This window comes from Erinaceus europaeus, chromosome 12, assembly GCF_950295315.1.
Source record: "Erinaceus europaeus chromosome 12, mEriEur2.1, whole genome shotgun sequence".
Lineage (NCBI taxonomy): Eukaryota > Metazoa > Chordata > Mammalia > Eulipotyphla > Erinaceidae > Erinaceus > Erinaceus europaeus.
Genome location: NC_080173.1, coordinates 65,633,418 through 65,645,967, shown reverse-complemented (window position 1 = coordinate 65,645,967; position 12,550 = coordinate 65,633,418). Strand labels below are relative to the sequence as shown.

At 41.1% G+C, this 12,550-nt stretch overlaps 1 protein-coding gene across 1 annotated transcript in view; it reads left to right on the top strand.

Moving 5' to 3' along the window:
• Positions 1-250: 250 nt before the first annotated feature.
• Positions 251-12,550, top strand: part of YPEL2 (yippee like 2) — a 71,035-nt gene continuing 58,735 nt past the window's right edge. Inside the window, exons 1-2 of the mRNA XM_060203851.1 lie at positions 251-350; positions 11,577-11,890. Coding sequence (XP_060059834.1) covers positions 11,774-11,890 — 117 coding nt within the window. The 5' untranslated portion in view covers positions 251-350; positions 11,577-11,773. The remainder of the gene's footprint in view (positions 351-11,576; positions 11,891-12,550) is intronic.

Here is a 12,550-nt window from a genome sequence, read left to right as displayed (position 1 = left end):
TCCCTGATTAGGCCCCAGCTGGTGAAATGGCCTGATAGTGACTAAAGAGTCATCGTTAAAGTATGCCAGTCTCTTGCCCTTATTCAGCTTTTGCAATCCTTGCTTTGCTAAGGTTAGCTTTGGAGTGAGTAAGAGAACTGTAATAGGAAGTAGGTGAGGAGGGTATCTAAGTCTAAGTAGACACTGTTTCATTATGAACTTGACTCACTCCAGACTATTGTGTATTTTTGCTTTCAGGTATATATTTTGCCCTAATTTATGGATACATGTGAACATATGCTCTATCTTATGGGACCTAGTCTATATCTAGGTTTTGGGACTTTAGATGGAATAAAAGAATACCATGAAAGGTAAGGTCTCACCTGAGTGATGAGGGTGAAGGGTTGGCATTCCATGCCTGACATCTCTGTACAGTCTGAAGTGAAGCATGCTGAGGTGGTGCTCATTGCATTGATTAGGTTGTGATTGGCGGATGCAATATCATTTGGTATGAATTGAGAGAAGCATGCAGGGAAGTGAGCCCCACCCTAGAGGTTCCAGGACACAGTGAAGTTTCTAAGGGGGAGTTTTTTTTTTGGGGAAAAGCAGTCCTTAAGAGATGAATGTAGCACCAGAGCCAAATAGTGGTAACTTTCAAAAGTTAAATTTTTAGACTTGGAGTGTTGGAGGCTGCCTGTATTTTTGTTGCTCAAAAACTTGGTTGTGATAAATGGTATTCATGAAGCATTGCCAGTACTGCTTCCACTCCTCTGGAGAGTCTTTTACTAGATCTAGTCAGATCATCAGAAAGTCATGTTTTTGGGCTGTCTTGGTTTGAATCCCCATGTCAACCCCGTTTTAACTGAGCTGCTCTTTGGTGCTTCTTATGCCATCTATTTTCAAGGATGGATGAAGCTCTATAAGCTCTAGAAAATCTTTTTTTTTTGTACTATTTTTTTATTGGGGAATTAATGTTTTATATTCAACAGTAAGTACAATAGTTTTTACATGCATAACATTCCCCAGATTCCCATATAACAATACAACCCCCACTAGGTTCTCTGTCATCCTTCATAGACCTGTATTCTCCCCAGCCACCCACCCACCCCAGAGTCTTTTACTTTGGTGTGATACACCAATTCCATTTCAGGTTCTACTTGTGTTTTCTTTTCTGATCTTGTTTTTCAACTTCTGCCTGAGAGTGAGATCATCCCATATTCATCCTTCTGTTTCTGACTTAGTTCACTCAACATGATTTTTTCAAGGTCCATCCAAGATCGGCTGAAAACAATGAAGTCACCATTTTTGATAGCTGAGTAGTATTCCATTGTGTATATATATATACCACAACTTGCTCAGCCATTCATCTGTTGTTGGACACCTGGGTTGCTTCCAGGTTTTGGCTATTACAAATTGTGCTGCCAAGAACATATGTGTACACAGATCTTTTTGGATGGGTGTGTTGGGTTCATTAGGATATATCCCCAGGAGAGGAATTACAGGATCATAGGGTAGGTCCATTTCTAGCCTTCTGAGAGTTCTCTAAACTGCTCTCCACAGAGGTTGGACCAATTGACATTCCCACCAGCAGTGCAGGAGGGTTCCTTTGACCCCACACCCTCTCCAGCATTTGCTGCTGTTACCTTTTCTGATGTATGACATTCTCACAGGAGTGAAGTGGTATCTCGTTGTTGTCTTGATTTGCATTTCTCTGACAATCAGAGACTTGGAGCATTTTTTATGTGTTTCTCAGCCTTTTGGAGCTCTTCTGTGGTGAATATTCTGTCCATGTCCTCCCCCCATTTTTGGATGGGGTTATTTGTTGTCTTGTTGTTGAGTTTGGCAAGCTCTTTATATATGTTGGTTATTAAACTCTTGTCTGATGTATGGCATGTAAAGATCTTCTCCCATTCTGTGAGGGGTCTCTTGGTTTGGGTAGTGGTTTCTTTTGCTGTGAAGAAGCTTTTTAATTTGATTTAGTCCCATAGGTTTATACTTGCCTTAGTCTTCTTTCGTTTCATTGAAGATATCTTTAAAATTTATGCGGAAAAGAGTTCTGCCAATATTTTCTTCTAAGTATCTGATAGTTTGTGGTCTAACATCCAAGTCCTGGATCCACTTGGAATTTACTTTTGTATTTGGTGAAATACAGTGGGGTTCAGTTTCATTCTTCTGCATGTTTCAACCCATTGTTTGCAATGCCATTTGTTGAAGACTCTGCTTTCCCCATTTAATAGTCTGAGCCCCTTTGTCAAAGATTAGATGTCCATAGGTGTGGGAGCTCACTTCTAGAAAACCTATATATTTTTTTAAATTATTTTCCCTTTTGTTGCCTTTGTTTTTTATTGTTGTATTTATTGTTGTTATTGATGTCACTGTTGTTGGTTAGGACAGAGAGAAATGGAGAGAGGAGGGGAAGGCAGAGAGGGTGAGAGAAAGACACCTGCAGACCTGCTTCACTGCCTGTGAAGTGATCCTCCAGCTGGTGGGTAGGCAGGGGCTTGAACCGGGATCCTTATGCTGGAACTTGTGCTTCCGCACCAGCTGTGCTTAACCCCCTGTGCTACTGCCCAACTTCCTCTAGAAAAACCTTTTAACTGCAGATGTTTTCATTTTTGCCTTAGTTACTGTGGAGTTCAAAGTCAAATATGCAGTTTATTGAAATTCAATAAATATTTATCATTTTAACAGCATGCTTTTCTTTCTTTCTTTTTTCTTTTCTTTTTTTTTTTTTAAAGATTTCCTTTATTAATGAGAAAGGTAGGAGGAGAAAGAATCAGGCATCACTCTGGCACATGTGCTGCTGGGGACTGAACTCAGGACCTCATGCTTGAGAGTCCAGTGCTTTATCCATTGAGCACCCCCCAGACCACCAGCATGCTTTTCTATATTCTGATTCTCCTTTTGTTCTATTCCTCCTATCCTAATATTCTCTCCCTCTCCCTCCTTCTCTCTCTGCCAGGGACTGAACCCAGAGCTTTATGGTGTAAGTGCCGCTATATCCTTGGTATTCTACCCTGCTTTTTCACTTTATTTGAATTACATTATTCTATTTTTGTTAGCCACCTTAAATTCTTTTTGGAGTGTGAGTTGCATAAGAAAAAGGGAGTTATTGATGAACATTAGTAGCAAACTTCTTGGTACTAAAATCTTCATACACATTCAACTTTTTCACTGTTTTTGACTGAAACTATATAAGTAACAAAGTATCTTCTGATCTCTCTACAGCAAGTTAGCAGTGGCTACTGCTGTCTAGTAAATTATAAGTTTTAGAATGTTCAGTGGAAACTGCTTTTCTGTATGCAGATGTTATAGCAGATGTAAGATTCACATGGGGCCTCCCCAGGCAAAATGCTGAAGTAAGGGACATGTGGTGAATATACTACTGTGTTAACAGATGCTGCAGGGGCTCCACCATCCAATAACCATTTCTGAGTAGACTTTGAGACCAGCATGTTGTGTGACCTCTTAGAAATCAAGGTCTTAATTGAATGATAGGTAGTGTTGGGTACTCTCTGGATTAGGACTGAGTTGGCAGACACATTAATATAAAATGGAATCAGGATTTAAGAGATGATGGAATCCTACAGATCATGTTAGATTATCATCTATATCCAGAATAGAAGTAGATGGTTGGCTTGGTTGTACAGGAGTAGATATATAAGCTGGCTTTTAATACCAAGTGGGTGGATTTGAACTACCACCTCGGCCCACCACTATACAGTGGTGACTATAAACTGATGCCATAGTAACATTGGTTTTACATACATGGCAGCTCCACGGTAGTTTTAATAGAGGCATTTCAGTAAAGTTTCCAGTCGCGGTCACATCCTGGGGTCAGTAGAATTTGTTCAGACTGTAGAGGTAACTTTTCCATTGTATTAGTGATAGTTTGGAGTGACAGATCCTCAGCTCACCCACAGATACCTATTTAAGCCCCTGTGTACCTTTAAGTGGATTAATTTAGGTCCTAGCCCTCTAATTACTATTAGTCAACCTTGGAGGCAAGAACACAACTTTTTGGGGTCTTGTTAATAGGAATAATTCCCATGTTCTTCCTTGTTGGCAAGGAAGAGCATAATTTTTTCAAGGTTATTGAAAATTAGTTATGTGCTGGGTGCTTTAGTGATTTTTTTTTTCTCTCTGTAAAGTAGGCTGTGTGTATTCTCTTTCCAGGGACTTGACCAGTGCTAAAGCAGCTAGTGAGAAAGAACCAAGACTGAATCTAAGCCCATCTATTCTAAATCCTTCCCAGTGGACTATCCCGTCATGCATTTTTCTTTATTTGACAGCCCAGGGATATGGCTCTTTCTGATCCCTGGTCTGGGTTCAGGATATTATCAAGGTTAGGAATGCTGAAGGACTGACCTTTTGGAGTAGTGACCCTCACAGTTGCTCTTTTCTCTTGCTAGCCTCAAATGGCTCACCTATTCCTCTCTGCCGCCATTACCTATTCATTGCCTCCATTCGAGGCCTCTCTTTTTTCATGTTCCTAGACTTCTGTCCTTTTTTGTTTCTGTTTTACTCTCCACCTCCACCCTTTAGGGAGCGATAAAAAGGCAGGAAAGTAGAGAGAGAGAGAGAGAAAGAGAGAGAGAGAGAGAGAGAGAGGAGTGAAAGAGACTACATCATGGAACTATCTATTGCTTTCTTAAACTCCAAGACAGCAGGAACTCTCCCCATTCTCTATAAAACCCATTTTCTCCTAGTCCTGGAAACTCTGGGGGATGGATTGTCTTCCTGCATGCTTCGCTTGATCCATATACCATTTGATACTGCATCTGCTGAGCTCAATCAAATCAGTGCAACCAGGGCCACCTCAACACGTTTCACTTCAGATTGTGTCCAGAGACACCAAACGTGGCATGTTAATCCTTCAGTTCCAGTACTCTGGTGAGACCGTTCCTAGCTCATAGGACTCCTCAATTCCATATTGGTGATGCACCTCCTAAGAAAGCCACAGAACCTAGATATAGATCAGGGCCCATGAGACAGAACATGTGTGCACATGTACCCATAAGTTAGGGGAAATATACACCTTTTTTTGGTTGTTGTACTTAATTATTATTTTTTTTAATTTCTTTATTGGGGAATTAATGTTTTACATTCAACAGTAAATACAATAGTTTGTACATGCATAACATTTCCCAGTTTTCCATATAATACTATAACCCCCACTAGATCCTCTGTCATCCTTTTTGGATCTGTATTCTCCCCACCCACCCCAGTTTTTTACTTTGGTGCATTATGCCAATTCCAGTTCAGGTTCCACTTGCGTTTTCTTTTCTGATCTTGTTTTTCAACTTCTGCCTGAGAGTGAGATCATCCCATTATTCATCCTTCTGTTTCTGACTTAGCTCACTTAACATGAATTTTTCAAGGTCCATCCAAGATCGGCTGAAAACGGTGAAGTCACCATTTAAAAAAAAAATTTCTTTATTGGGAATTAATGTTTTACATTCAACAGTAAATACAATAGTTTGTACATGCATAACATTTCCCAGTTTTCCATATAACAATACAACCCCACCAGGTCCTCTGTCATCCTTCTTGGATCTGTATTCTCCCCACCCACCCACCCCAGAGTCTTTTATTTTGGTGTAATATACCAATTCCAGTTCAGGTTCTACTTGTGTTTTCTTTTCTGATCTTGTTTTTCAACTTCTTCCTAAGAGTGAGATCATCCCATATTCATCCTTCTGTTTCTGACTTAGTTCACTTAACATGATTTTTTCAAGGTCCATCCAAGATCAACTGAAAACGGTGAAGTCATCATTTTGTACAGCTGAGTAGTATTCCATTCTGTATATATATACCACAACTTGCTCAGCCACTCATCTGTTGTTGGACACCTGGGTTGCTTCCAGGTTTGGGCTATTACAAATTGTGCTGCCAAGAACATATGTGTACACAGATCTTTTTGGATGGGTGTGTTGGGTTCCATAGGATATATCCCCAGGAGAGGAATTGCAGGATCATAGGGTAGGTCCATTTCTAGTCTTCTGAGAGTTCTCTAAACTGTTCTCCACAGAGGTTGGACCAATTGACATTCCCACCAGCAGTGTAGGAGGGTTCCTTTGACGCCACAACCTCTCCAGCATTTGCTGCTGTTACCTTTTCTGATGTATGACATTCTCACAGGAGTGAAGTGGTATCTCGTTGTCTTGATTTGCATTTTTCTGACAGTCAGAGACTTGGAACATTTTTTTTATGTGTTTCTCAGCCTTTTGGAGCTCTTCTGTGGTGAATATTCTGTCCATGTCCTCCCCCCATTTTTGGATGGGGTTATTTGTTGTCTTGTTGTTGAGTTTGGCAAGCTCTTTATATATGTTGGTTATTAAACTCTTGTCTGATGTATGGCATGTAAAGATCTCCCATTTCGTGAGGGGTCTCTTGGTTTGGGTAGTGGTTTCTTTTGCTGTGAAGAAGCTTTTTAATTTGATGTTGTCCCATAGGTTTATGCTTGTCTTAGTCTTCTTTGTAATTGGATTCGTTTCATTGAAGATGTCTTTAAGATTTATGCGGAAAAGAGTTCTGCCAATATTTTCCTCTAAGTATGTGATAGTTTGTGGTCTAACATCCAAGTCCTTGATCCACTTGGAATTTACTTTTGTATTTGGTAAAATACAGTGGTTCAGTTTCATTGTTCTGCATGTTTCAACCCATTTTTTCCAACACCATTTGTTGAAGAGACTCATTTAATAGTCTGGGCATCTTTGTCAAAGATTAGATGTTCATAGGTGTGGGGACTTAGTTCTGGACTCTCAATTCTATTCCACTGGTCAGTATATCTGTTCATGTTCCAGTACCAAGCAGTTTTGATGACAATGGCCCTATAATACAATTTGAGATCTGGGAGTGTGATGCCTCCGGTTCTGTTCTTTTTTCTCAAGATTTTTTTGGCAATTCTAGGTCTTTTCTGGTTCCAGAAAATATACACCTTAAATCAAAAGTGCACAATGGTTTGCAATGATATAAAACAGCAAGCAAGTAAAAAGACCTAAAAAAAAAAAATTAAAAAGACACCATAAAATGATACTTTTTTTTTTTTTTTTCTTTTTACCAGAGCACTGCTCAGCTCTGGCTTATGGTGGTTCGGGGGATTGAACCTGGGACTTTGGAGCCTCAGTTTTGAGAGTCTCTTTGCATAACCATTATGCTATCTACCCTCCGCCCAAAATGATACTTCTATATCTTTCCCATATTTGGGAGCTATTCTCTTACTCTCTTCCTTGATCCAGCTATCTACTTCTTCTTCTTCTTTTTTTAAAAAAGATTTTATTTATTAGAAAGATAGGAGGAGAGAGAGAACCAGACATCACTCTGGCACATGTGCTGCCGGGGATTGAACTCGGGACCTCATGCTTGAGAGTCCAAAGATTTATCACTGTGCCACATCCCAGACCACAGCTAGTTTTGTTTCCACCATCTCTCCAGGCAATACCTTTGGTCCAGTTGCATGGTAGCTCTCAGGCTCAGGCAAAATTAGTAACCCTTGGAATATACCTAAAGTAGACCTACTAGCTTTTTCCAAAATGGAGATCCCAAAACACACCTGCTGTATTCCTGCCTTTAGGTTAAGCAATATGTTTTGCTTTATATTTTAATGCTTTTTCAGTCAAGTTGCAGATGCTACCATGACACCAACCTGACTTCCCTGGACAGAGGACCTCACCAATGTACCATGGACCCCCAACTCTCCAGATCCCTGCCCCACTAGGAAAAGAGAGAGAGAGGCTGGCAGTATGGATCAACCTGCCAACACCCATGTTAAATGAAGTAGCATTTACAGAAGCCAGACCTTCCACCTTCTGTACTCCATAATGACCCTGGATTCATGTTCCCATAGGGGTAAAGAATAGGGAAGCTTTCAAGGGAGGGGATGGGATATAAAACTCTGATGGTGGAAATTGTACCTCTCTTATCCTATATTTTTTATCTTATAGATAAATTACTAACAATAAAAATAAATTGAAAAAGGTTTTAGTCGTCTGGGAGGTGGCACAGTGTATAAAGCACTAGACTCTCAAGCATGAGTTCAATCCCTGGCAGCATATGTACCAGATAATGTCTGGTTCTTTCTCTCTGCCCATATTCTTCATGAATAAATAATTTAAAAGGGGGGCAAGGGCATGGGCAGTAGTGCAGGGGGTTAAGTGCATATAATACAAAGTTCAAGGACTGGCATAAGGATCCTCGTTCAATCCCCCAGCTCCCTGCCTGCCAGGGGATAGCTTCACAAGCGGTGAAGCAGGTCCACAGGTGATCTTTCTCTCCCCCTCTCTGTCTTTCCATCCTCTCTTGATTTCTCACTGTCCCATCCAACAGCAACAACAAGAAGGATAAACAACAAGGGCAACAAAAGGGAAACAATAGCCTCCAGGAGAAGTGGATTCCTAGTGCAGGCATTGAGCCCCAGCAATAACCATGGAGGCAAAAAAAGGGGAGGCACTTTGAAAGCCATATGTACAGGGTGCATTCAAATTTAACTGATCCTTTTGACAAACAAGCCTGAGACTGAAGTCATCCTTTTCTGCCTCTATACCCTCTACTAGTAAACCCCAAGAATAGGGACCAGGTTTTTAATTATTTTTGTATGGGGTATGAGATCTGGGTCTCAGTAGCACAGAGCACACAACAGCAGTTATTTGCTGAGCTGAACTTCTGCTCCCTTTGGGCTTCTGACTAGGTCAACACATCCATCTCAGCACACAGCAGATAGGACTGAGGCCCCTTCCTTCCTCTGCTGAGGAATGAGGTGTTTGGCAACTCTGGATCCTTACACCCTCATGAAACACTATTCTATTCTGACAGTATCCACTAAGATATTATGCAGGTACTCAAAAGGCCTGTCAATGACATCCATTCCCATTCTTGGCATTTTCAGGGTCTAGGTTTAAAAACAAGTTTTTCATACATATGAAGTGTGCTACTGGAGTAACCACTTAATAAGTTTTCTAGCTTATCCATCTCTTAGTGTAGAAACACTTAGAAAGCTTGAAGAGGGTTCTATGCTAACAATATAAACAGGTGGAATGGGGCAGGGAGATAGCTCAGGAGGAGAGGGTAGAACTTGCATGCATGAAGCCCCAGGTTTGATCCCTGACATCACATATGGTTCAGTAAAGTTGTGTTGGGGGGGATAACCTGTGTATCTTGAGTAAGTATTGGGGTTCAGATTTGAAGCAAGCATAACCACAAACCCCTGCCTGTGGACTTTTTTTTCTTTCTTTTTTGGTTTCCTACAGAAGAGAAGTGAGAAAAAAAGAATTTTACTCTGGGGAAGTGCATACTTTAGGAGCTGTCTGCATGTCTAAGAAAACATGCTCTGTAAACGCAGCCTGGCAGCCAGGCTCATTGTTTCCTTTTCTTCCTGTGGTGTTTACATAAGACAGAGGAGTCCAGTGCTCCTTGTACTCCCCATTGGGCAGCTGAGGCTATGGATTTCAGACGCTGCAGGCCTGGGTCAAGCCTCCCGCTCATTTTCCCTGCTTGTCTTTCCTATCCCTTATCCCGATCTACCACTCCTGAACATACTGTTTGATCTGAGAGTAGAACAGGGATATTGCAAAGTTCTAGAGTATTCTCAGGAGATCCCAAGTATGATATTTGACTCTACCATCTGTAACACTTCAACTTGACATTGCTGGTCTCCCATGGATTTCATTTCATTTTAATTAATTAATTAATTTATAACACTGCTCAGCTCTGGATTATGGTGGTATGGGAGACTGAACCTGGGAGTTTGGCACCTCAGTCATGATAATATCTTCGCATCACCATTATGCTATCTCCCCTGCCCTTGACATGGACTTTTTGACTACCTGCCTTGCCCAGGATAAGATGAAGGAGTTCTGGATACTAGAGGGCTTACCTTGTTTCCTCTCATCTCCTCTTATGTCCAGGCAAAGCTGGGTGAATTCTTGTCTTTATATCAAGTATTTCTGTACTATTCAGTTTAATCTCATTAAAAATATTATTTGGAGACTGCATAGAGAAGTCATTATTTCTTTACCCTGTTTCTTAGATCCCATTAGTAGTTGGAGACTTTGCTTATGATTGGTCACCCTGAATGTAAAACCTTCTTGACTCAGGGCTACATTGGGACATGCAGGATAAGATATTGCAAACACTGTTGTCTTTCAGCCTAGTATGGACTATTGGTGTTGGTCACTTAAAGACCAGGTCTGGAGGTTATAGGGGTGTCTGCTGTGATGGAGTAGATGAAAGAGAGAGGACTATTTCCCTTTGGATGGTTTGGTTTCAGTGAGATTGAGAGGAAAAAAAGTATGTCTTGTAGGTTTTATTAGACATCCAGATGGATCCCAGACATAATTCAACAAAGACTATCTGATTTTGTCTCCACCATCTCTCTAAGTAGTCATATCTTCATGGTGCAGACTTTAATTAACACTCTTAACACTCCTGAGGTTGGCATGTGAGAATGCCACCCTTACTAGTAAAGTCCAGGGAATCGGCAGGTTCAGAGGCAGATGGACTACACAGATGTATAATGAAAATTAGAACTTTGGGCTTTGCCTTTTAGTTGTATTTACCTTGGGAATCATTGTGTATTTGTCTCATGTCCTTGATTCTCAATTGAATAAAAGGACTATGTAGGGAAGAGGTATTTAATACTGAGGAATGAGTGGTTGGTCAGGGTGGAGTGTGGAGTGGGAATTGAGGGTTGAGGAGTTCGAAAAGACTGATCAGTATTGTAAATCTTAGGTGTAAGAGTCGGGTCTCATTTACTCACTTACTTAAAATTATATATCTATTTCTGAGCACTTTCATTTGGGCAAGATATTCAAAGGAGATCACTTCTCCCAAAAGAGATGTTAGCCATCTGCTTGTTTGTTTGTTTTAATTATCATTATTTATTGGATAGAGACATTCAGAAATCAAGAGGGTAAGGGGTGATAGAGAGGGGGAAAGACAGACACCCACAGCCTTGCTTTACCACTCGTGAAGCTTTCCCCCTGCAGGTGGGGATCGGGGTCTCGAACCTGGGTCCTTGTGCTCAACCAGGTGTGCCACACCCAGCCCCATTAGGAAACCTTTGTATCTAATGCTAAACACACAGGCAAAGGCTGGCATGAGCTATGTTACCTTTGCAGGTGATGTTTTCAGTTGTTGGAGGATTTGCTATCTGAAATTGGTTGGTAAATCCATGTGACTGCTGATGTAGTAAATCTTCTAAGGTTCAATTTCTCTCTTTCCTTTAGCTGTTTTATCTTGGTTAGCTCGGGAGAGGAAAATCCTCTCCTGTATGTATTATGTACAGCTCAAGCCTGACCTTTTCCAAGAGCTCCCTAGGAATATTGATCATACACATTTACTGGGTGTCTATGGACGTACCTGGGGGTAACTTCTGAGAACCCCGAATTGATATTGGTCTTCCAACTCTACAAAAGCATCAGTATTGGGGTCTCCAGTGTTTTTTTTTTCTCATTTGTCTTGGTTTAGTGCAAGAATAGAAAGGGGGGTATTTTATCCTTAAATTTTGCTCTCTTTCTTAGATTGCAGTTGGATTCTGCTTATGTTACAGGAAGCCCAGCTCTATCCATTCATGATATTCTATTCTCTTGTCACTGCAGGCTTTTGAGAACCAGCCCTTGACCTCTGCTTGAGGCTCCTCCCTCTGAAGATATTACCAGTGTGTGGAGCCTGCCCCACACCCTCTCCCTGCTAAACCACGGCCTTTACCTGTGTCTTCCGGTGTTTCCCGTGCGACCCATCCTGTGGGAGTGCCTCGTGGGCTGCTCCAGAGTTTACTGCACACTCAGTGGCACCAATGGTGAAGATGACAAGATCCAAGACTTTCCAGGCATATTTGCCCTCCTGTCACAGGACCTACAGCTGCATTCATTGCAGAGCCCACTTGGCCAATCATGATGAACTCATTTCTAAGGTACGTGTTTCCTGAGGGGAGAAGGGAGTATTTCTGCACTTAAAACTGCAGAGGTTTAAAAGTTCTTTCCAAAGAGCCCAGGATATCTGTACTTCATCTTTTGTATGGGGAGGGATGACTGGCTTTCTCATTCAAGAATAATGGTTATTCCTGGGTTGAGGAGATAACATAGTGATTACTCAGTGCCCAAGGCTCTGCAGCCCCAGGTTTAATCCCCAGCATTACTGTAAACTAGAGCTGAACTGTGCTCTCTATCTCTCTGATGAAAGTAAATAAATAACTAAATAAGAAAACAAAGACTAATAGTTATTCCTGAGCTGAAGGTAGAATGTGCTAGCTTAATACCTTTTGGAAATTCATTGTCATTCTTTTCGGAGACTTAGGGAGTTGATGACTCATAGACCAAATGGGAGAGGTAAAGGAGGGTTTGGAACCTTAAACTCAAAAACTTTACTTAGATTGGCAGATGAATACAGAATGACTCCCTGGAATGTAATTTTTTTAAATAACTTTTATTTTTATATTTTATTTATGTATTAATGAGAAACATAGGAGGAGAGCAAGAAGGAACCAGACATCACTCTGGTACATGTGCTGCTGGGGATTGAACTTGGGACCTCATGCTTGATAAAGATCCACTGTGCCACCTCCCAGACCATG